Raw genomic sequence first — 26,632 nt, forward strand, 5'->3', positions numbered from 1 at the left:
TTAATCTCTTAGAAGTTTTTTTTTTCTCCACAAATCTCTCTTCTCATGGAGAAATATTGGTGTAACTGTATTAGCCTGCATAGAGAGACTTGTCCAACCTGATCTCTATATACACCCTTACATGAGTAACTGAATAGATTGAGGGCATTTTACACTTCCTCCCAGTGGGAAAGCTCAGTTGATCATGATTTATTTGCCTTTAACCTTAAAATGACTGTATTTATGATCAAATGAAGCAGTGACTACTAAAATCAGCATTTTTCCTGCTGTAGAATGAGAGCGTGTCTCTTTCTTAGCCGCTTTGTTCCTTTCCACCCATGGCATTGATACAACAATTCTTGTTTTGATGTGCTTCCAAATAGCTTCCGGTTCTGCTATGTATGGCGTCCAAGATTCTCCCTTAAGGAATATACCAGAGGCCACGGCTGTTCCAAAATTCTACCTGCCTTTCCTTGTCCTGCTCTCATAACACCAGGAAATGGCGCTTTTTTTTTTATATAACACTTGTTTCCTCTGGAATATCATCAAGCCATGCTTCCTTCAAGTTTGCTGGAAAGGAGCTACATGCAGGAAGCTGGCTTCTTCAGTCAAAGACAACTAAAGCTGAAAAGTAGGGATGCACTGATCTTACAACTTTAGATAATACTGCTAAGCCCAGTAATTGATTTCACATATAGCCAATATTCAAATTCCATACATTTAAAAAAATAAAATGTTACAAACAAAAATTTCTTCAATTCTCAAACATTAGTTACTGTGAGTTAATTTATAAATGAAGAGTTTGGTAAAAAAACCCCGCTATAAATCCATTTTGATTAATTTGAGTAAAAATGTGTTTTCTTTGCCAAGAAAGCGGCAAGATGAAAACCACTATTTTCTGCTTCAAACTTTCACATCTTTTGGTTATAAAAACATTTAAAAATTCAAATCTAGATTTGGATTTCCAAAGGTTTAACATATTTATTACACGTTATTATAAAAACGTATAATTTTTTCCCCCAAAATGCAATAAATCCATGACACGTTTTTTTTTTTTTTTTTTTTTTTTTGCAAAATGCAATTAATCCATCAATATAAAAGTTATTTTTCATATTGAAAATACACAACAAAGTAAGTTGTTTCACATATATGACAGCCTCTGAACTTTGTCAATACAAATCTTATATACAGGCATTTGACTAAAAATACATTCAGCCGTCGCTCCCAAAATGAATTCAACGGGTCATCTTGTTAATGTTAATTAATTATGTCTCTGTTTGTCATTACCGATTAAAGAGTATCTGGTGCCACCGCACGGTTAAAATAAACACATTTGCCGAGTAAATTTTATTAAAAACAGCTCTTAAAAACTGTTCATGATTCAGTTTTGGGGACCGTGATAGAAGTTTGATGTCGTGAAACAAGCAACAGCCGCCATTTTTCCTCCTCCCGAGTGCCTCGTCGTCTTAATCTCCTCACATAAATGATTACATTTCGATGACTTACGTTTCTTCCCCACCGCAGAAACCACCACAGGTTCATTAATGCCGTCAAATTCATTTATTTTTTCTGTTTTTATTGATCACAAAGTACAAAGTAGATAAGGAAAACTAGGATGCCGGGTGTATTCAGAGCGCTGCCATTACTGTTTACAGTGTGTGGAATGGTGCGCTGTGATTGGTTGAGAGGATATATCGCATTCTGCAGAGAAGGGAGACTGGCGTTTGTCACATTTTGGAAAGAAAGGGAGAAAACATGACAGAATAACTGAATAACAGAATAACAGAACTTGCGCAAAATTAATAAATGACTTTTCAATACTGGCCAGATACAATACTGATTTTGGCAGAAACTCAATTTTTAAAAAAAAGTTTTGAAACCAAACTCTTCAATTATTTTAGTAAATTTTTAATCTAAATGTGAAATAGGGGAAATTAGCATGTAAGATGTAATATCCAATAGTTACTGATATGATTTAAAAAATCTCCATATATTACCATTCAATATTTTGGTTTTGGTTCAAAGTTTTTTTTTTTTTGTTTTTTTTTCCGTAAGTAAGTATATATAAGTTATGTGGATAAAATGACAGTAAAGATATTAAGTTTTGCTATCACAGGAAAAAAATTACATTTTAAAATATATTAAAATAAAAATGTATATTTTAAATGGTAATATTTCACAATATTTCTGTTTTTACTATGTGTTTGATCAAATAAATGCAGCCTTGGTGAGAATAAGACACATTTCAACATTAAAACCCCCAAACACTTTTCAGTAGTGTATATCGAGCATCCATACTGACACTGTGTCTACACTGGGACGTGACCATCATCACTGGCGCAATAGCTAGGTGCGACAAACAGACCGTTGCAAATCCATTTGTCCTTCGTATCAGAAGTAGAGTGAGCAGTGCATCAGAAAAAGAACAGGACATCAGTTTACTGACTGGTATTTGTTGTTGCATCGTTCCTCATCCAGTGTAGACAACATCATTGATTGGCATTGGGATCTATTTGCTTTTGTCGCATTGTCTCATTGTGTCGCATTGCGTCGCTTGTGTCTGGTGTAGAGATCATGTGAGAACTCACTGGTATCAGTTGTCAGTGCTCTGGAGTTTTATGGAAATTCTAGAAACTGTAAAACAGACTGAAGTCCGCATGTCATGCCTCATTAATTGATTATTGCCTTATGTCCTCACATACTTTGAATGCATGCATAATGAAATTGGGCGTGACCTTCAATTCAATCCACATGTGGCTTTGAATCTCTCCATCCAGCCGTCTCTTCAGTCCAGTCCCATGTGTATAATCAGACCATAGGCTTTGACCTGGAAATTAAATGTTTTCTTCTATAAGGCAATCTCGTTAAGAAAACAAATCTAAGGCAACAGAAACTTGATCTAACCTAGTGGCATAGTGAAGGGAGGCAGAGGGGCTGGTTAGCGAGAACTACAGTCTGTGGAGGTGCAGAATACACATTCTGATTTTGCAGTGTGCAGTTTTCCATTGCCGCACATTCTCGAGTCCTATCGTTCAACCGGCATTTATCTTTGTAACTTGAGACCGAGTCCAGAGGCTAGAGTAAGCTTTGAAGGATCTTCCAGTGATTGGATGAAGGAGTCTCCACCCCCTTTTCCATGTTGGGGTTGTTGTTTTGATTGACAGGTGGCATTGGCACAGGGGTTGCTTGTTGCGATCCTCTGTTTGACGGTGGGCTGAATTACCTCAGCCGGTTGCATTGCAGCTGAGCCAAATGTTATGTGTGTGTGGAGGGGTGGAGGGTGATGCTTGCGGTCGAGTTATGTATGTGTGAGGTTGTCAGGGAATGGGTGGATATTTTGACTGGTTTGTCTCTTGGGAACCATGTTTTTGCTTTCTTTGAAAACAGGTTGTGCATGAGCAAGAGCTCATCTGTTTTCCAGTGAAATTGCATCGGTGTTGTCATAATTGTGAAGGGAATGTAATGTACTGCCATCTTATTATAAGTTTATTCATTGTTTAAAGGGGTTGCTCACCTAAAAAAGAAAACTGTCATCATTTACTCACGTCGTTCCAAATCTGTACATGGAACACATAAGACGATATTATGAAAAATGTGTTGCTGTTGTTTTTTTTGTTTTGTTTTTTGCCCATGCAATGAAAGTCAAAAAGTGTTCTTCTGAATACAGTGCCTTAGTGCCCGCCCACTTTTTCAGCTGCATTTGTTCTGGAAGTTTTGTTTTTTTCTTTTCATTTTTCTTCAAGACCTCTTCGTTAAAGCGTTTTATAAGCCGTGAACTAAGCCAACTAGCTATGAGGTGAATAACAACATTACAAACGTATTGGAAGCAAAAAATATTTGAAAATCGGACAAAAAGACAAAAGAACTCAACTGCTTTAGTGAGGAAAAGAACTTCAGTCCCATTTGCGAATGACAAAATATATAAATGATAAATTAAACTATTCATTTAAAGTTGTTGATCGTATTTAGATTAACAATATATTTTGTTTAATGCAAAATATGCATATATATTTAAAGGATTAGTTCACTTTCAAATAAAATGTTCCTGATAATTTACTCACCCCCATGTCATCCAAGATGTCCATGTCTTTCTTTCTTCAGTCGAAAAGAAATGAAGGTTTTTGATGAAAACATTCCAGGATTATTCTCCTTTATAGTGGACTTCAATGGCCTCCTAACGGTTGAAGGTCAAATTAAAGTTTCAGTGCAGCTTCAAAGGGATTTAAACGACACCAGACAAAGAACAATGGTGTTATCTATTGAAACGATCGGTCATTTAAAAAATAAAAAAAACGTACTTTCGTATTCTTCAATAAGCTTATGCTGTATGTCCTACGCCGTCCCTATTCTACTTACGGAATGAACGCAGCGCCAGTTTATTTTTTTCCGTAAGTAGAATAGGGAACGCGTAGGACATACAGCATAAGCTTTTTGAAGAATACGAAAGTGCGGTTTTGGCGGAACCACTTGGAAGGCGATCATTTGTCTTTATAAGTTATTAAAAATCCATTTACTTAAGGAGAACCTGACTGTTGCACTCTTTATCTTCATTGTGTCCTGCAGAAGACAGAAGCACATACAGGTTTGGAACAACTTGAGGGTGAGTAAACGAAGACAGAATTAAAACTTTTGGTTGAACTATCCCATAAAAAAATGTTTAAGCCCTTTCATCTCTTGGCCATGCGTCAAAAATTCCCTGCTCATGTTGAGCCATCCATGCCGTTGATCTCATAAGGTCATTACTGTGATGAGATGCAGAAGAGACAGTTGGAGATGGTCTATATGGTGGTGACCTTTAAAGAGAGAGCTCCCTGGATCAGCCCAGTCATCTCCAGCTTTTCTTTCCCTCTTTCAAGAGCCGACCCAATGTCTCAGCACTTGTTTAAGTGGTAAGACGTTATGCTCAGTGTGGTATGTTTGTGAAGGAGAGGACGTGTATAAATAGAATTGTCCAGACTATATATACGCATCAGTTTTTAAAGGCATAGTTCTTTTGTTTTCCACACAAACAAGCACTTGATAAGCACAAGTACTCGTTCTGCTGGAATGTTTGAATGACAACAAGACACTAGAAACTTGTTTCATAATGCACGCAAAACCCAAGTGCTATGGAAATATGATTAGTGAGTCTACTCATTCTGGGAAGGATCAGCTCGAGTCTGGCCTGATGTTACTGTGCCAGTGGAAATATGGAGGTGTATTACTTGCTTTTATAGTGACACAGTTTTCTCATTTATTATTTATGTTCTTAGCAGATGTTTGTACCAAAAGGACTTTGAAAAAACTGTATGTTGTTTCTGGGACTGTTACTAGAGATGCACAATATACTAGAGATGCACAATATCAATATGAACTCATGTAGAGTTCTATACTGTACATTATAATGTTGTGATGCCTAAATATACTAAAGCATTTAAAATTATTGATTTTTAGGTTTTACAATTTCATTCTTAATTTTAGACAAAATAATATAGAATTTGAATATTTACCATTTAATGGCCGAAACTTTTATTACCAGATTATAATATTTTAAAAATACATCATTTCTTGGTCTGTAATTTTCAGTCAACTCTTTGTCTCTCTTTTCAAAGGCACAAATTGTCTTGAATTCCATAATGAAATGTTTTTAATCCAGAAAGTGGCTGATCAAAGTCCTTTTAATGTTCTGCCTTTTTTTTTTTTTTTTTTTTTTTTGTGACTCTTTGCTTCTTCTCGCTCAAACTTCCACCCACCTCTACCACTGTCTCGCCCATTTTTTCTTTCTATGAAATATTTTTTTGTGATGAGTGGGCCAGTGCTATGCCATTGGTGGTGGCAGCAGCCATTCCTTGGCGCGAGAGCCCTCGTCTGTTCCAGCGCTCTAATCGCATTCCAGCAGGCCGGGCAGCGGCTTGCTCCGCATTCCACAACTCTGGGGGCTTTCCAAGAGCCCTGTGCAGGCATTCCTCTTTGCCGGGACCTTCAAAGCGAGGGAGGGACTTCAAAGGCATTGGTGAGGCTAGGTGTTGATGACTACAATCCTCCTGGGTACAGATTTACCCGCCTCCTGAACTTCAAGAGCAGTTGTGGTAGTATTCTGGCATGCACTTTTGCCTTCCTTGTCCATAAATCATGTCACGTTAACGTATGCTGGATTTTCTTTTTTTTCCCTTAGAGGTTGGAGTATGACAGGCTGAAGTGTGAATATTATTGTCATGAGGCGTTCTTTCTTCCCTGATGTGGCACTTCAGATTGATTAGTTTAAAGTGGCTGTCAACAGATAAAGTTTTTGCATATTGAAAAACACCTCCACTGTGAACAAAATGAATGTTTTAGTTGTTTTTATGACAATTGTTTGTTATTATAATTTAATATTGATTTATGTCTATGCATTTGGTAGACGCATTTATCCAACTGTTCAAAACTTAAGGGTTGGTGAGTTTTTTTTGTTTTTTTGGCAAAAAATTAATACTTTTATTCAGTGAAGATGCATTAAAGTGTCTGTAAAGACTAGGTATGTGTCTGAAGCCTAATTCCGAATTCGGAAAAGTTCAGAAAATGAATAACGCATCCTACGGAGCCCCCAAAGGGACATGGTTAGGCTTGCTGTGGTAATCTGTTACATTACAGTACATCATTGGGAAGATAGTAAGGAGAGATGACTGACAAGACGATGTTGGAGGATTTGGTGCGCAACAGATCCTGAGCATCATTGACAAATATCTTATCTGTTAATATGTGTGGTCAATACCACTCTCCCTTTACACAGAGTATGTGAGATTGCGAATTGGAAAGCTAAAGTAAAAAGCGAGCGTGCATTCAAAAGCAATTTCAGTTTCAGTTTTCCCTGATGCCGGAAAATTATATACAATACAATTACCCAACTTTGTAATTGCTAGAGAATGCAAAAGCATTCAAATATTTTTCAATATCATGCTCTACTATTGCTTGTTTGATAAACTTTGAACTTGTATAGAATTTTAAACATCATGAATTACCAGTGGCATAGCTCGACCAAGCACTGAAAATTATTCCATTTTCTGAATTCAATATTGTTTAAACTATTAACATGATTGTTTTAGCTCCCAACTTGTTGGCTGCGTCTGAAATCGCATACTCTCTTGAAGAGGTACTTATTTAAAATAAGTACTTATTTGCCATTGCTAAAATAGTATGATTCACTGGTAAATAGAGATTCACTTCAGAATCTCGCCGGAAAAAGTTGGTCATCCGGGTACTTTTTACCTTTTATGAATACTGTGAATTCAGACATATTATTCTTGTCACATACTATTTCTCGCCTGCTATATTGTAGGGATGCAGCCACTGTCTATTCTCATAAGCATCATGTTCCTATTCAGTAGTTTTTATTTTGTTTTTTAAGTGGTAGTCATCTCCATAATCTTTCTCACACCATTGATGGTTTCAGTCTCTACTCACGGTCTTATAATAGACTCACCAGTCACTTCCCCTCTGCTAAAGCCGTCCTCCCTGGTGGCTTGATGATGCATATTTGAGTATTTACATGATATTAAGTGTTCGCTCTGGTCTGAATTGCACCATGTGTTTGCTTATGTCGTCGTCAAGGGGACAGTGTGTGAATGGTTTTCGGTGAGATGGCATAAGAGGTCTCAAGATGTTCCTGTGGCTCAAACATGCTGGTAACACTAAGGTCATGGATTTGATTCTAAACTAATACAATTTGTATCTGATAAAAAGTTGAAGTGTGCAGATGTCTTGGATGGTTGTAAAGATAATAAAAGCAAATTGTCCTTGAAAAGCCACCAATGCACAACCTGTTCTCTCCAAACTTTGAGCAATTCTGAGATGCTTGTGGTTAGTGCTTAATGATGTCATCTAATTTGCACTATGTGCTTTGCTTCTTGGGTACATACATGGTTTCTGGGCAAGAGTTGTTGCAGTCTTTGTTGGCCAGAGGTGACTTTTGCAACTGTCGTTCCATCGTTTTTGTCTAGACGACAAAGGAGAGGAAGTCGCCTCCTTTGAAAAAGGGCCCAGTCTCCCTTTATGAGATAATATTACACCGTCAGAGCAGGCCCCACCTGCAAGGCTTCTCCAGCTGCCACACTGTAACTCTATCTGTGCACTCTTCAAGGCTGCGATCCCCTTTGAAGTTATTTCCAGTGCTTGGGAAACGAGAAGACATAAGCAATCAGAGCGGCAAGCTCCTCCTCTTCTCTCCCTCTAGCTTTCTTTTTAAATATATTTAAATATGTTTTGACTTCTGCATGCTTTAACTTCAGATGTTTCCAAGGTTTTGCAATTGCATTTTTTTTTTATTTTTTTTTATTCCTTCCTTTTTTATAATGTTTGTTTGGATTATTGCTTCTTTTGCAGATCAGAAACACGTTGCTATCGGAGTGTGATATTATAAATGTCCGACAGCTTTATGGCTGTGGGATGAAAGCGAAGAGGGAGAAGGCGAAAGATAAATAGTCCAGGGCAAGTAGAGGAGAAGCTGTAGGCATCTGTCCCATTCCAGTATTTCACACTCTTCCGATAGACAAACCAGAATAGCGTTGGAGTCTGTGAGTACATCCTCTGTTTGGATAGTAGGTGGGAGTTCAGACGACCAGCGCCAAAAGGAAACTGGCCGGGTTGCCTTGTGTACCCAATGCAAAGCTCCTCCCGCTATGTGTGGGCATTTGATTACAAGACGGCCTTCCAGTTTTATAGATGAGGAAATGTTAGAGATATGTAACAGCTGAGAGGGACCGACGGCTACAGCAGGGATCCACGTAGGGTTAAAGAGAAAATGACCTCCCAGTCTACGCCAGAGGGCACGGCTGCACAACTGATGGACGGCGTTAAGCTACGATTGCTGGTGTCAAATGCTTTCCATCCCTTTTCTCTTGTAGTGCAAAAACAGGTCCTGTATGGATGAAGTTGCTTGGCATGAAAACAGTGTTCATTATCACAGTTTTTTTTTTGGTGGTAATAAGCAATTTAGTCAATATTTTGTCATGAAATAATCATTAATTTTAGAGAAGAAAGTGCAAAATTAAACCAAATATTACATTTTTAATATTAATTTACTAATTTAATATGTTTTTAATTCATTTATTTTATATTTGATATAAATTAAAATAATTCATATAAAAATATGAAACTAATATATGTTTTTCATTTAGTTATTCTTTGTTTGTGTTTTTGTGCGTTGTTATAGAAAGACTGTATTCCAAATTTACACATCCTGACTGAAGCAACGTAGTTCACTTTTGCAAACGGTAACATTCTGAGCATATGCGTGTTTTAAAAATGTGTGTGTGTATATATGTATGTGTGTATGTCATCATAAACATCATAAACATACACATAGGAGATTACATCATAAACATGTACACACACACACACGCACACACACACACATTATATATATATATATATATATATATATATATATATATTACACATTACACATTACACATTACACATTACACACACAAACTCAGTGAGTACGGAAAGTATTCAGACCCCTTAAATTTTTCACCATTTGTTATATTGCAGCCATTTGCTAAAATCATTTAAGTTCCTTTTTCCCCTCATTAATGTACACACAGCACCCCATATTGACAGAAAAACACAGAATTGTTGACATTTTTGCAGATTTATAAAAAAAGGAAAAACTGAAATATCACATGGTCCTAAGTATTCAGACCCTTTGCTCAGTATTTAGTAGAAGCACCCTTTTGATCTAATACAGCCATGAGTCTTTTTGGGAAAGATGCAACAAGTTTTTCACACCTGGATTTGGGGATCCTCTGCCATTCCTCCTTGCAGATCCTCTCCAGTTCTGTCAGGTTGGATGGTAAACGTTGATGGACAGCCATTTTTAGGTCTCTCCAGAGATGCTCTGGCCCAGCCAGAGCCCTGACTTAAACCCAATATTCAAGAACAGTCACAGAGTTGTTGTGAAGCCACTCCTTCATTATTTTAGCTGTGTGCTTAGGGTCATTGTCTTGTTGGAAGGTAAATCTTCGGCCTAGTCTGAGGTCCTGAGCACTCTGGAGAAGGTTTTCGTCCAGAATATCCCTGTACTTAGCCGCATTCATCTTTCCCTCGATTGCAACCAGTCGTCCTGTCCCTGCAGCTGAAAAACACCCCCACAGCATGATGCTGCCACCTCCATGCTTCACTGTTGGGACTGTATTGGACAGGTGATGAGCTTTGCCTGGTTTTCTCCACACATACCGCTTAGAATTAAGTCTAAAAAGTTATATCTTGATCTCATCAGACCAGAGAATCTTATTTCTCACCACCTTGGAGTCCTTCAAGTGTTTTTTAGCAAACTCCATGTGGGCTTTCATGTGTCTTGCACTGAGGAGAGGCTTCCGTCTGGCCGCTCTGCCATAAAGCCCCGACTGGTGGAGGGCTGCAGTGATGGTTGACTTTCTACAACTTTCTCCCATCTCCCGACTGAATCTCTGGAGCTCAGCCACAGTGATTTTTGGGTTCTTCTTTACCTCTCTCTCACCGAGGCTCTTCTCCCCCGAAAGCTCAGTTTGGCCGGACGGCCAGCTCTAAGAAGGGTTCTGGTCATCCGAAACATCTTCCATTTAAGGATTATGGAGGCCACTGTGCTCTTAGGAACCTTAAGTGCAGCAGAAATTTTTTTGTAACCTTGGCCAGATCTGTGCCTTGCCACAATTCTGTCTCTTCAGGCAGTTCCTTTGACCTCATGATTCTCATTTGCTCTGACATGCACTGTGAGCTGTAAGGTCTTATATAGACAGGTGTGTGGCTTTCCTAATCAAGTCCAATCAGTATAATCAAACACAGCTGGACTCAAATGAAGGTGTAGAACCATCTCAAGGATGATCAGAAGAAATGGACAGCACCTGTGTTAAATATATGAGTGTCACAGCAAAGGGTCTGAATACTTAGGACCATGTGATATTTCAGTTTTTTTTTTTTTTTTATAAATCTGCAAAAATGTCAATTCTGTGTTTTTCTGTCAATATAGGTTGCTGTGTGTACATTGAAGAAAAAAATGAACTTAAATGATTTTAGCAAATGACTGCAATATAACAAAGAGTGAAAAATTTAAGGGGGTCTGAATACTTTCTGTACTCACGGTGTGTATACATGTTATGTTATGTTTTATGTTATGTTTTATGTTATGTTTTATGTTATGTTTTATGTTATGTTTTATGTTATGTTTTATGTTATTTATGTTATGTTTTATGTTATTTATGTTATGTTTTATGTTATTTATGTTATGTTTTATGTTATATGTTAGAATTTATTAATCTGCTAGCGAAGCAGTTTAAGGCTGGAATACTCTACATGGATTTTAAAATTGGCACTGAGGAAAAACTGAGCATCATACACTAAATGACTGAGGATCACACTCTACCAGATTATACGAACACAACAAACTCATGCAGAAACATGTGCCTTGTTTCATTTGTCATGTGCCTAGGAGACACGTGACAGATGAAAACAATGTGTTCTAAAATCAGCTCAACATATCATACATGTTTGATATCCTATGACTGGATGGAATCAAATTTTTAAGCTAAAAATCGGAGTCTGTGCTCATACACTACACGATTGTCTGTGAAATCTGTCAACTCAAATCTGCAGACTGGCTCTGACTTTCGGCAATTAGCATCAACTTGTCCAGACTGTAAATCGGGGCAAAAATCTGGGCAAAATTTGCGTAGTGTATTCCAGCCTTTATTTTACTGGGTTTAATTCAGTTTCCCGATTATTTTTTTATTTTATTATTTCTAGATTTTTCTAAAAAATTAGTTTATTGTTAATTTCTTAATGTTTGTTGACCAAATGTTTTTTAAAAACTGGACAAACAACTTGTTCAACTGGACTAATCACTCACATCTGTACGTAAAGAATGTTTCTGGGCTGAACGGGCTAGATTTTCTTTTAACCTTCAAGAAGTTTTTTTTTTTTTCCTATCATCTAATAATTCTAAAACAATTTTTTGTGTGTTAGTTAAACTGTTTTAGCTGCTTCTAGTACTTGAAAACATTGGTTTATTATTGATCTCTATATCTTTAGTGCCTCTTGTAAACCCTGTATATCAGAAGTATCCCACTCTATCTCTGTCAACCACCAAAATACAAACCGAGAGGGAAGCCAGCAGACGTCCGAGGCTCCCATGCACATGGCGTTCGCTAGCTCATCTCGGCACTGAGAACTCCCAGCACTCTTGCTTGTTTGAAAGGCTCTTGGCCTTGTTTGAAAAGCTGCCCTGAGAGCCACAGCCGAGGACAGAGTTTCTCTAAGTGGCTGCGGGCCCGGGAAGAGGGGGGGTTCTGAAGCCCGCTTGTGGCTTTGATCAAATATTCCCCCACCTCTCCTGGCAGGATGGTCTGTTATTCCAGGAACTATTCCGCACTCCCGCGGCAGGGGGTGGGGGCTGGGTGACGGGCACAGGGTCAGAACTTGGAAAGGGGGGAGGTTGGTGAGACCAGCGGCATGAGGAAGGAGAGAAATTGCCCCTTGCTGAAGGAAAGATTTTTTTCCATGAAACTTTCTCAGCTTGAAGTCCATGGATTTGTGGCCTTGTTGGCGTGAATGATATATGTGTTCCGTGTCATATTATAGTTGTGGTTAAGTAGGTTTGTTAGTTTTATACTCACTAATCAGAGGACATAAATTAGCTATGAAAAATCTTGGTATCGGGTTGCATGCAGTTGAAGCCAGTGAAAGTGGTTGTAGTGTGGGTCATGGAGTGGAGTTTGATAGCAGAGCGTACCCTCAGGCTAGCTGGGCTTTTTGATTGTTGTGGGTGAAATTGATACTGGCCTTGACCTAAATGCCATGCCTGTGGCTGCGACTCATCTGTTCTGTGTTCTCTACTACTGGACCACAGCCACAATCCATGAACGCTTGCTCTGTGTGTACCAACACGTTTAGGTCAGCTTTGCCGATAAGAGGGGGTGTGTTTTTAAAATGTTTAGGCTACTATCTGCTGGTTTGATTTTAGAGCAGCTCTGTTCAGTGTCCTTGAGTCTTGCAGCCTTTGAGTCAACTGGCTTTTTATTTAAATGCACTTGGTCATTCATCATCTCATTGAAGCAGTTTTGCTTATGTAATAAAGGATTGCATGTCGGTAATGGCTTCTGGCTCTCCCTTCACATTGATTTCAAAAGATGAAAACTGTAATTACTTGATGATTTTGATTGAATTACAACCCTTAAATAAACGAATGTCTCTACCAATCACCACATTGTCAGAAATAATGAGTACCTGCTAAGGCTGTGCGATATATAGCCTAGTTTTAGCATCAGTATCGCTGTGTGCACATCCTCGATGGTCACATTGCAGGATGTGCGATGTCAAGTATAGGGGTCGTAGTTGATCCGTACAGACCAGGCACTATGGTTCAAAGCGCATTTAATTCTCTGATTAATTGCAATGTTTATTCATCATAAAGCGAAAATTCATCATTTACACGTTTTAGGTCCTGTCAGTTTAAATATTCAAGTGATTTATACCGTTCGAGCGCAAGAAGACGCAAAAGACGACTCAATTTGGAACTCGCACGCTGTTTTCTGTGCGCACACTTGCGAATAACGAATTCAGTTCTCTCACGTCTATTTGTGCTCGAATGAACGTACACACAAAATTGTCAATGTCCGTCTCTGTGAGTATCTTCATGAACACAGTCGCTTATGTGAACATAAACATTTGAGAAAGAATACAGATGCTTATGTGCTTTCGATCTTAAAGTGACAGCAGCCTAATATTCCTGCTGCTGTCTGTGTCATTAATGTTAATCAAATGACAAAATACAAAGTTAAAATCACTTTTGTAGCTTTAACGAAGTCATTTTATTTTATTTATCCAGTGAAAACTATGCAGTGTTATTTTACATTTGATTTAATTTCTATACCTGAATACTGTTAGACTGAAAAACATAAAGCACTGTTTATTTCATTTGTATCTTTGTTCTGTTGTATTTATCTATGCTTGCAATTTGTTTATTATTTTCTATGCAGCTTCACTCCCCTACAAAATCGCCACAATCATTCTAGAAGGATTTTTTTTTTTTCAAATGGAGCTATATATTTGAATATTAGAAACTAACTGAAATACAGTAAGTTTAAGCTGATGTACAAAAATGACTAAAATTGAAATAAAAATACATTTAAGCTAAATATAAATATTAAAAAACTAAAATGAAAACTGAAATTATAAAAATAAAAGCCATTATTATTAAAATGTATAAATACTACAATGCTAAAATAACACTGCCATTCAAAAGACTTGTCCTCTCATTCACATTAGTATAGCCTATAGAGTAAAAGATTGATCTCGGGATTTTAAGAAACAATATTTAAATTGTTCAATTATTCAAATGAAGATCGTGATTAGATGAAAAATCAATTTTACCCAGCCCTACTGTTTGGTGCAATGAAATAAAACAAGTGTGGTCTAAAATATTTTCAGTTTGTTGAAGCTGGCCCCCATTGTTTTTGCCCCAGGCAGATGCATGCACACATACTGCTTTCTTTCGATTTTGCAGGACTCTCTAAACCTCTTAAGAGTTTTATCAAACACCGTCAACACATCAGACAAAAACCCTAAAAATGACGGTTCAATAGAAACTCTGCTACCTGGACTGATTCTGCTGAGTAGGCTGAAACACGTGATGATCAAAGCACCAATGAATTGAGTGCCTGACAAAGTTTGTGGTGTGAGTGGCATTTTGATTTTCTTTGAGATGGGAAAGGGCTCAACTGGCCATCCTGTTCCGATCCCCTCACCAACTGCAAATCAGGTCAACCCTCATTTGAAGGCGAGGAGGTCTGTGTTTTTCCGTCTATCAATTTGCGGTTTTCAAACGATGTTCATTAGTAGCATTAGTATTGCTATTATTAAGAAAGATATACTTTTTTTTTTTTTGTTTTTTTTTCTTGCACATATCCCTTTATAATTATCATCAACAGTTAGTGCAAGCGAAAGACAAACAAACAAATAAAGGGGGAGAAAAGCGTCATGTTGGCAGCCCTCCATATTCCATGTATAGAGAGATAACTTGCATGGCTAGCTCCATTGAGAATCACTTACGCCATTGCAGCACTTTATGTACTGCACAAATCTGACCACTTTTTTTATTATTCTGCTGATGCTTAAGGTAGAAATGGGTATGAGAAGTTTGGTTGCCTGTTGTTATGGTGATTTCCACTGTGATTTCGTTGAGTGTTGCCCATGAAAGGAGATACATATGTGAACGGATGTACATGAGATGGATAGATGAGAGGTGCTGAGGGTGGCGGAGCTGAACAAGGGACACCTCTTTTCATGGTAAAAGAAGAGATGGCTGGGTACAGCGCAGAATGATGGACAGAAAAGGAGAGGGAGAGATGGGGGACCCTGGGTTGGAGAAAAGTGTGCAACTGGGCATTCACCCAGTCTTAGGGGCCTACTGGGGAAATTTGTTGGGGCGAACTGGAGGGAAATGCTGGTCTTTGTGTGTTAACATGAGTATTGGTTTATGCGTGTTGTAAAATAGGTGTGCGGAGTGCATATGGTTGCAGGTGTAGTTGAATTCTGTTACATTTTTAATTTTCGTCCATAAAATTTTTCAGTTATTGCAAATTAGCCCACCTCATCCACATATTATGCAAAAAAGCATAATTTAGGTAGTTGCTTGGGAAGGAATCTCAGTGCTTACCAGAAAAGTAGACTAAGCTGCAGGAGAAATTATGAAAGATGTCAGTAAACATGTTTGCAGAAAACAAGCCATATCCAGCAGCCTGTTTTTTTGTTTTTTGGGGTTTTTTTGCCACTATTGACTTCTCCTGAGTCCTGACAAGCCACCGCAATTAAACCCAATGAACAATCCTCATTGAAATTCAAGGTTCCCAAGGCATTAAAGGAATGCATTGTAGATGGTCACTGATTAGAAAAGGCATCGTTTAACCAGAGTATCTGTACATAATCTTGAATTTTTGGATGAGGAATTAGTTTATCAGTGGTCACCCTACAGTGCTACTTTAAAATGTTGCCAGTCTAATGAGATAAAATGCCACAACATCAGCAAACTTTTATGCAAATGTGGAATCCGAGGCGTCTTGGGAGCTGATGTGGCTTTTGATCCCAGAGTTAAGATGATAATCAGCTTTTTCAGAGTGTTAATCCAGTTTGTTCATTTTTGCCCAGAAGCTCTCTGGGTAGGAAACAGGTCACTAAGGTCAAACCAGTTGAATTAGTTGTTGTCATGGAGTTTTAATCCGGTTTACCATCGGTTTTACCTTTTGAATGCAGGCTCAAGGTGTAATACTTCCTGTAATATTTGTATTCTCTCATATACATATCAAATTTCAGCATGTGAATTTATATTATTTTATAATCTGTCAAAGGGATATATAAAACAGAAAAAAAAAAAAAACAGAAAAAAAAAAAAAATATATATATATATATATATATATATATATATATATATATATATATATATATATATATATATATATATATATATATATATATATATATATAATATATTTCAGATTTCTATCTTTTGTTGAAATTCTCCTCTTTGCAGTTCAAGGCCGGCAAAGCTTAAGCTATCATTCATTTAATATAAAATCCAACAACAAGTCCGTGAAATTATCGTCTACTGAAGCTAATAGCACTAATAAAGTAATAAACCGCCATCCTCAAACAGTGAGTGGCCTCATTCAGCAGTTATGTAATTGCTATATAATATTTAACCTAGTTTTCTCATTTTAGGAGAGTTTTATCTCCTTGAAGATTTTCATTTGATAAACATTCATGTTGTCAATTTTCAACACATCAAAAGCACTAAATTTCACACTTAGGATAACTTAAAGATGGGATTTGAGCCAGGAGGAGAGAATCTGCAAGATATTTAAACTGTCCACTGTTTTGATGGTTTGGTGCACATCTAATGATGGTAATTTTTATGTCTGCTCCACTCATACCTTTTAGAGTTTCCACACCTTTGCTCGGTTGTGGGTGTGGCGTGGCACGTCAGTGTAGGACAGTTTATAAAGGAAGTGGAGTTATGGTGCAATAACATGTTCGGGATAATGCTTATCACTTAAAGGTGCACCTCTGCATTGCATATTGCGATATTAAACTCTTCTCTTTAATTTTATTTTAAAAAATTCATTTGACTTACTTTCAGTGAATCTTTGTAACAATTTGCAATCTATTTAGTTTGGAATTTGAGAGAATGTGGCCAGAAATTGGAAGGAGATATTGAAGGAGATTTTCTTTTGTCTTGCAGATGCACCCTTTGGGCTTGTGTAACAATAACGATGAAGAAGACTTGTACGAATATGGGTGGGTTGGAGTGGTCAAACTGGAGCAGCCCGAGTTGGACCCCAGCTGCCTTACTGTACTGGGCAAGGTAAGGACACTGAAGTGATCTATTACTGTGAGTAAACACTGAACGAAGTTCTGTTCTTAAATGTTATCGATTTCTAGGCATTTGAAAACTATTGTTAAAAAAGGTGTATTTGAAGTGACATTTCCCTATATATGTATTGTATCTTTATAGAATATCCAGGGCTTGACATTAACACCCGCCAACTTGCCAAATGCGGGTGGATTTCAGCAGTTGCACCTACTAGCCACTTTGGCGGGTTGAATTTTATATATAATATATACATTTTTCAATTGTAGTCTTTTAAAAAGTTTTCTGAAATAATAAACTAAGTGCAATGTAATACTGAAATATCTGAAATGCTTCTGATACTCATTTTCCACAGAATAGATACACAAAATCAGCTGTGCTTTCGTGCTCTCTTCTCTCCGACAATGAGTTGTCACACAAACCCGCCTCCTCTCCTCTCACTCATTTCATTTGCTCCGGATGAATATTGTTGATGCTACAGGGCTTGAATTTCGGAGTGGGATTGTGTATATTGTGCATAATTTTACTCATTCCCACAGATTTTGTGCTCACACCCAAAGTGCGTGCACATAAATCCACCTCTCAGCTCTAAATTAAGTTCTTTTTCGCTGCTTATTGCACTTAGAACAAATACACACAAAATAATGTCAAAATGCTGGTCTTGGCGAAAATTTAACTTAAACGCAGTCAGTTATGTTTTAAGTGAACCTCAACACTAAACAGTTTAGAAAGAAAACACATGTGCAACAGTATAATGGATCCATGTGTCACGTCTTAAAGTGACAGCAGCCTAATATACCTGCTGCCAAATTATGAGATATTAAAAACATCTATATGGCAGTTTTCCCCCATGGTATTGATGTAAAAATTGTGGCCAGTACAAATGTTAACTGGCTAGTGACTTTGCAAAACCAGTGAGTGGTGAGAAAAAAAAAAAGCTGTCAAGTCCTGAGTATATCTATAGTATCATTCCATATCATTTTTTGTTCAGATTTTTATGTTGCATTGCCCGCTGGTCAAGGCAATTTTGGCAAAACCAGACCGCAATAACTGGTTTCATACAGTTTTGCAGGAACTGTTGAATGGTTGTGTTGTTCAAGACTGACATGCTACCCAGACAGTGTCACCTGATTTGTTGAACTGCTGTGATGTCACATGGTAGAATACTTTCAGTGTGGTGTTGGCTACCATGTGTGCTCTTTAGATAAAATGAACAATTCCAGACGCAGATGAAGCGTTTCCTAATTGGCTGAGCTTTCTGCAGTCTCAAGACACCAGTATCTATTTGCATGTTTGATCTTTTTATGTGGAAATTTGAGGATTTCCACACATTTATACTCAGCAGGACACTCATGCTGAAAAACGGCTAAATATTTTCCCATGCCTAATGCTGAAATGGGCTTAACGTTACACATAATACATTCTCCTTTTTGGATTCTCATCGAGATGTTCTTAAATAATAAGCATATTAATTCAAGTTTCTACTGCTTTCTTATTGGCATATGGGAATTACTTACTGGGAATTACTTAGTCTTTGCGATTTTTATCAATGATTTTGTTGTCTTAACCTTGATATGCCTGATATATCTAATAATTAGCTGGAAAAAAAATATATTATTTTGAAATGAACCTTTTAGACAAAAGACCTTTGCATGTGTTTTTGTTGAGTGTCATGTTTGATACATCAGGCTTTAATGGCTCATATAGTGATGTAAGAGAATATGGAGCTCACACTTCTGGGAAAAAATACACCAATTTTATTTGTCTGGATGAGATTCTAAAAGGCCTGTAATATAAATCCGTAAGATCATCTTTATAACATTATAACAGACTACTTCATGCATAGAAATATTGTTTGTCATTCTATATCTCTCAATAATATGTCCTAGTAAGGTATTTAAATGCTTTGTATTATGATCAAAGCTCTGTAGTTTTTATTGTGGGGGCCAAATATATAATGCAATGCAATATATTGATGATTGAGAGCTCAAATAAATGCCTGGTTTGATACATTTTAACACAATTTTTCTAAAAAAAAAAAAAAAAAAAAAAAAATGGATAATCAGGAAGACCTAAATTTCTTAAGTACAGTAATTTTACTTGAACTATCAAGATGACAGAAGGCATATAGAAGATTGTGTACAACGGGTTTCTCAGCAAAACATTTTGATCATGCTGATAATTTAAAGGCTTTTTTTTTTAGACATTTGCATATCCACAGTAGTCTTTATAGGGTTAAGGCAGATTTAGTTTTTGAAGAATATGTCGGTATACTAATTTATCTTGTTGCTTTTATAAGACAACATTTGCCAAGTAACATAAATAAAGTGCACGAACACTTCTTTGTTCTGTGATGCACACCTGCATCAGTTAAGATTTCAGCTTATCATAAAACCAACGCAAATAGCATTTGAAAAATAAATTCCGAATATCAACAGATATGATTTCCAGAAAGTTCATGTTAGGTGAACAGGGGTAAACACATTCCATCTCTTTTTCTTTCATAATAATGGGATAGAAAAACATCCTCCCCTTCCTTTGTGCCAGTGCTATAATTAGAGAGTCGGCTGTCATAATCGGGCCTCTGATATAGGCCCGCGCTCAGCTGGGGTTCTCATTCTAGTCCCAGCATCAGTGTCTGTCCAGTCCTCACCAGTGTCCCCTTGACCCGCTTGTGCCAGTCTGTCCCTGCTGTGCCACCCCTGCCCTTATTTTTGTTTTTCTTTTCCTTTCACGGTCTCTTTTATCTTTCCACTGTTGTCCGCTGTTTATAGAAATTATTAATTAAATTCAGAAAGGATGCATTAAAGTGATCAAAAGTGACAGTACAGTAATGACATTTATAATGTTACAGAAAAAATAAAAGAAATCTATTTTATCAAATAATCCTGGAAAAAAAAAAAGAAAGAGAGAGAGAAAAAAAGTCTAGGTTTCCACCAAGCGGCAACCTCCCCCTTTCTCTCGTGAAGCCAATACGGAAGTAACTTAAACTGCGATTCATCGACTGGCCGCTAGGGACAGGCTCGAAAAGAGAGCAGAATCTCATAGAGTCCCATGTTAAATTGGCCAAGTTTACAGCAGAAAAAAACATGTTTACAAGTTGGTTCAAATTGTGGTTTTGGTCTATACTGCTATTTTTGCCCTTCGTGACAACTCTGAGGGGGGTGATTTTTTTTATAACTTATCAGTTTAAATTATATTAAGCCTTAAAGTTCTGCATAATTTAGGGGCGTGGTCACTTGAGTGACAGATTGCGCTGCTGTCTGTGAGCTGTCACTTTACCTCAGCTGCCGCTGAATTTGGCATCTCAGCCGTTTTTTTTTTCTCGATTATTTTATACAATTATAAAATATGGCTTGCTGCATAATATTCGAGACTGATGTGTGTCTGTGTAGATGTGCATGCATGGGGAAGAGACACAGAACACACGTTGTTGGATCGTGGCATTGGCTGAAAGTTTTGGTTGTGAGATTTACTACAATGACAATGGCGGGAGGATATCAAAATCCGACAGCACTGCTTGGATATTATAACTAAAACTGTACTTTGGACATAGGCTCAGTTGTTTGTTAGATACGATCGTATACAGTTTTACAACATAAAGGCTGTTCAGATTGCATCCTTTCTTGAAGAATGATGACAGAGAGCAGATCATTCAGAAATGTGACATGTTTTTTTGTTTTGCAATGGACACTCATATTTTACCCAAGTGCCACAGATTGGATTCATCTCGCTATCTCTATTTCATTATAAAGGTATGAAGTCCCATTTGATTTTACATGTTGTTATTTGCACACCCAACACTACTGGTGTTGGAGGATCTATATCTTAAAAAAACACCGTAGATTGACAGTAAACCTTTAGAACGTTCTGATGATAAAACTTATCTTCATTAATATTTTATCTTAGATAGATACATAGCTCCTTTGCCTGCTAACATGGTCACGTCGAGCTAGGCGGGCATGGTTTCAGCAACCATTCACATCAGCTCAAACCACCTCCCCGCCTCTTTGCCCATTTTCAGTTATCCGGGAGTGACGTGCGGTGACGGGATTCGCGGCAGCTAAGATGGCCGCGGCCTCATTTAGGCGTCAAAACTGCTGTTCAGAACTCTATGGGTGACGTCACGGACGCTACGTCCATATTTTTTTACAGTCTATGGTTTCCACAAAGCATCCTTTTCAGAGGTCTCTCTCTGGTAACCAATGACTGTTTGGTCGAAGTGAGTGACCACATGATGTAGAATGCAGATGCATTTTGATAGTGATTTGTTTTTAGTGATATTTAATTTTTTGTGTTTTGTTTTTTGTTTTAGTTTTCATTTTGTTTTTGTTTTATTTTGTTTTATTTTGTTTTTATATTTATTTTGAATTTAATTGTATTTATTTTTTAATTTAATTGTTTATTTTTAATTGTATTTCATTTAATATTATTTCATTTTTATTTTTATTTTCATTTTATTTTATTATTTAAACATGTATTTATTTTTGTTTTATTTGAGTTATTTTTATATTCTGTCATAATTTACTCACCCTCATGTTGTTCCAAACTTGTATGATTGACTTTATTCTGTGGAAGACCAAACAGTTTAGTTTCCCATTGGCTTACATTGTAAGAACAAAAAAGTTCAGTGGAAGTCAATGGGAACTGAAATATTTTTGTTGTCATCATTCTTCAAAATATCTTTTGTTTTCCAAACAAAAAAGAAATGAATTCAAGTTTGAAATTACATGAGTAAATGATGACATTAATTTTCATTTTTGGGTGAACTATCCCTTTATGTAAGTGTATGCTGGTTTGAAACCATCAATGATATCATTCAAAAAATTTACTTTAAGCTAAAAAACAACACACATCTGTTCTGATCAGCAACACAATTTGATGCAAATCAGAGCTGTATACCCAATATGATATATAACGTGCAGTGGATCGAATGAATGGTTTGTCTTTACTTTAAAGATGTGATTGGCTCAGGTTAGTCACACCCTGCCCTCTGTGTATATTTGAGAAAAGGTCATGTAGGTTTCACCAATTTGTGTAAGGTCTTGACGGAGCTACCCCACTGACATGTATATGTACACAGTTTCTTCCTTCATTTCCTGTCTCTGTCCGCAGAGAGCCATTGCTCTGCTCACCTCCCACCTCTCCAGCTTCCTCTCTTTTTTTCCTGCTCATTCTTTTGTTCTGTTGCTCCATTATTTCTCACCTATCATTGGATTGTGTACATTGTTCTCATTGAGAATCTTCAGAAAACTAGTTTGAAATGATTTTTCATGTACAAACCCGATTCCAAAAAAGTTGGGACACTGTACAAATTGTGAATAAATGAAAAATAAATGATCTTCGGGCCCTTAGACGGCACTGCATCACATACAGGAATGCTACTGTAATGGAAATCACAACATGGGCCAACAAAACATTGTCGGTGAACACAATCCACCGTGCCATTGGCCGCTGCCAGCTAAAACTCTATAGGTAAAAAGAAAAGCCATATCTAAACATGATCCAGAAGCGCAGGCATTTTCTCTGGGCCAAGGCTCATTTAAAATGGACTGTGGCAAGGTGGAAAACTGTTCTGTGGTCAGACAAATCAAAATTTGAAGTTCTTTTTGGAAAACTGGGATGCCATGTCATCCGGACTAAAGAGGACAAGGACAACCCAAGTTGTTGTCAGCGCTCAGTTCAGAAGCCTGCATCTCTGATGGTATGGGGTTGCATGAGTGCGTGTCGGCATGGGCAGCTTACACATCTGGAAAGGCACCATCAATGCTGAAAGGTATTTCCAAGTTCTAAAACAACATATGCTCCCATCCAGACGTCGTCTCTTTCAGGGAAGACCTTGCATTTTCCAATATGACAATGCCAGACCACATACTGCATCAATTAAAACATCATGACTGCGTAGAAGAAGGATCCGGGTACTGAAATGGCCAGCCTGCAGTCCAGATCTTTCACCCATAGAAAACATTTGGCGCATCATAAAGAGGAAGATGCGACAAAAAAGACCTAAGACAGTTGAGCAACTAGAGGCCTGTATTAGACAAGAATGGGACAACATTCCTATTCCTAAACTTGAGCAACTTGTCTCCTCAGTCCCCAGACGTTTGCAGACTGTTATAAAAAGAAGAGGGGATGCCACACAGTGGAAAACATGGCCTTGTCCCAACTTTTTTGAGATGTGTTTATGCCATGAAATTTAAAATCAACTTATTTTTTCCTTTTAAAATGATACATTTTCTCAGTTTAAACATTTGATATGTCATCTATGTTGTATTCTGAATAAAATATTGAAATGTGAAGCTTCCTCATCATTGCATTCTGTTTTTATTCACAATTTGTACAGTGTCCCAACTTTTGAATGTGAATGTCTGACCTGGAGTCTAATGCAGTGGTTCTCAACTCCAGTCCTCGGGACCCACTGCTCTGCACATTTTGTATGTTTCTCTTATCTGACACACATTCAGTTCATGCAGTCTGTCCTAACGAGCTGATGATCTAAATCAGGTGTGTTAAATAAGGGATACATACAAAATGTGCAGAGCAGTGGGTCCCGAGGACTGGAGTTGAGAAACACTGGTCTAATGCCTTGTGCACTGATTCCCTCAGTAGCCACTAAGAAGCTGGTTTTGAACTGCAAGGGAACCCATGACACCTTTAAGGCCTAGGTATACTTCATTTCCCGCGTTCCACTCCATCTCACGTACAGTCATGTCCGCACAACTGCGGATGAGTGCAGATAGACGCGTTTGACACAAGCGTAGTACACTTGCTTTTTTATACTCTAACAGACGTCAGAGGACAGCACTGAGTTGTGTCGTTTACAAGACATTCGCACAGAAGGATAGAAGAAGAAAAGTAGAGGCTCCGCCATTGCATGCAAAGTTTATAACAAGAACCAAAACAAAAACTATGGAGAAGGATTATGCTGCTTTGTTTACTGTTTTGTATCACTCATTACACACCCTTCTTCAATTACTTCAATTTGGTTTGCCATATTTGCTTGTAAGGCAGAAAATATTAGTGGAAGAATGTTTTATTTTCCTTATTTTTGATTACATTACAGATGCACCAAGTACTTTCCCCAAGTTTTAAAAAGAAATTGACAAATGTTCTTACAAATGTATAGTTATGTACCATTTTAACTGCAGATACATCTGTGGCATAGCTTTTATTTCTCAGAACCTTTAATCTTCAAGTGCATTAACTTGTCTCCTATTTGTGTATCTTACACAGATCTTGTTGTTTCTCCTGTGGTGAATATACTTCATACATTCCCAGCAGGTTCCTTCTCTTTCGAAGGCCGTTTTGATCTGTTTGTTGGTCTCTCTCTTTTTTTCTCTCTTTTTTTTTTTTTGTCTCCTTGCCAGCATGATATCCTTTTTTTCCCCAAACAGTGCTCTGCTCTGACACATGCAAAATCGGCCTAGGGGTTCTGTCCTTTCATCTCCCGACTGCATTACTGAGTCTTCCCGTTCCCATTGCATCAGTCCACATGGCGCTGTGTGTGTGTGTGTGTGTGTGTGTCTGTGTGTCTGTGTGTCTGTGTGTCTGTGTGTCTGTGTGTCTGTGTGTCTGTGTGTGTGTCTGTGTGTCTGTGTGTCTGTGTGTCTGTGTGTGTGTGTGTGTGTGTGTGTGTGTGTGTGTGTCTGTGTGTGTCTGTGTGTGTCTGTGTGTGTCTGTGTTTGTCTGTGTGTCTGTGTGTCTGTGTGTCTGTGTGTCTGTGTGTCTGTGTGTGTGTCTGTGTGTCTGTGTGTCTGTGTGTCTGTGTGTCTGTGTGTCTGTGTGTCTGTGTGTCTGTGTGTGTGTGTGTGTGTGTGTGTCTGTGTGTCTGTGTCTGTGTGTGTGTGTCTGTGTGTGTGTGTCTGTGTGTGTGTGTCTGTGTGTGTGTGTCCGTGTGTGTGTGTGAGAGAGAGAGAAACAACAATCCAAATAGTATCAGTTTTTCCTCTGATTTAAGTTCTTTAACTTGGTGGAAATGGACTTGTATCATAGTATGGTATTCCCATGGAACTCCAGTTTTCAGTGTCACATGATCTTTTACAAATCACTTTAATATGCTGATTTGGTGCTCAAAAAACACTTATTATGCCTTTTAATTTGTGGAAGTTTCTAAGGGAAAGTGATTGGATCAGCTTACAGGTGTGCGTTTTCCACGTACATCACCGTTTGATGAACTCCTCTTTGATGAGCTGGAACATTGCTTTTTATGTTCCGTAATTGCTCTAGAAAGGAAGCTAAATCCTGATGCAGGCCGGAGGCGGCTTGAAGCACCTCCACCCACCTGCTGCTTGACTGCACAGTGCTTGAGTCGCTTCGATTAAAAAACAGAGGGAGATGAAGCTGCACCACTAGAGCAAAGAGTTTGATGCAGAAATGTTTTGATTTTGAAAAGATCTTGTCAAAATCACTGCTATTTTAGTGTTATTTATAGCATTTATTCATATTTTGAACTAGCTTTTATTATTTTTGGTTTTAATTTAAAGTTTTCATAATTTTATATGCTTTTATCTTCTTTTTTTTTAAATTTTAAAATATTTCTAAATAGCTTTAATTCTTTATTTTAGTATTATTTAAATACTATTATAGCATTTATTAATATTTAAATTATCTTATTATTTTCATGTTTTATATTATGTGCTTTTGTCATTTTTATTTTGTTTTTTTAAATATTTCTAAATCTTTTTTTTTTTTTTTTTTGATTTTTTTGCTTTGGTATTTTTAAAATTTACATTTAAATTTTTCATCTAATATTTGTATTTTAACTTGTTTGTTTTATTTTAATTAACAAAAATGATTTTGAATAGTTTTAGTTTTAGTTGAGGATAACAACACTATTAGAAATATTAAAGGGATGGTTTACCCAAAAACGAAAATTCTGTCAGTTGTTCCAAACCCTGTATGAATTTCTTTCTTCTGCTGAACACAAGAAGATATTTTGAATGTCAGTAACCAAACAGTTGACGAGGTCTCCATTGACTTCCATAGTATTTTTATTTTTTTTTTTTGTACTATGGAAGTCAATAGGGCTGGACAATTAATGGAAAATGATCCAAGCGACGAGCCCCAAAGTGAGATCACTTTCACTTGCATCTTTACTATACTTTGTCAATTGTATGTGTTTTAAGGCTTGCCAGTTTGACCATTCATGCGATTTTAGACCATCGGGTGTGTGTTATATTGAGCTACCATGCTCGCGCAGCTGCATTGTGGCACACAAACACTCATACAGACAGTAGCTGCACATCAGAAGTATGTAAGAAATGTTACGAACCATAGTTAAAATAACTGCTGAAAGTGAGC

At 37.4% G+C, this 26,632-nt stretch overlaps 1 protein-coding gene across 4 annotated transcripts in view; it reads left to right on the forward strand.

Moving 5' to 3' along the window:
- The window catches only part of znrf3 (zinc and ring finger 3), a 129,186-nt gene that overhangs the window by 79,179 nt on the left and 23,375 nt on the right, over nucleotides 1–26,632 (forward strand). For 3 of the 4 annotated variants that reach the window (XM_067407106.1, XM_067407105.1, XM_067407108.1), the window contains one exon: nucleotides 17,204–17,326. In XM_067407106.1, the coding sequence (XP_067263207.1) occupies nucleotides 17,204–17,326 (123 nt within the window). Of the gene's footprint in view, nucleotides 1–9,145; nucleotides 9,207–17,203; nucleotides 17,327–26,632 lie in introns of all 4 variants that reach the window. The other variant, XM_067407107.1, reaches the window with a different exon arrangement.

This window comes from Chanodichthys erythropterus, chromosome 13 (assembly GCF_024489055.1).
Source record: "Chanodichthys erythropterus isolate Z2021 chromosome 13, ASM2448905v1, whole genome shotgun sequence".
NCBI classification, from domain to species: Eukaryota; Metazoa; Chordata; class Actinopteri; order Cypriniformes; family Xenocyprididae; genus Chanodichthys; species Chanodichthys erythropterus.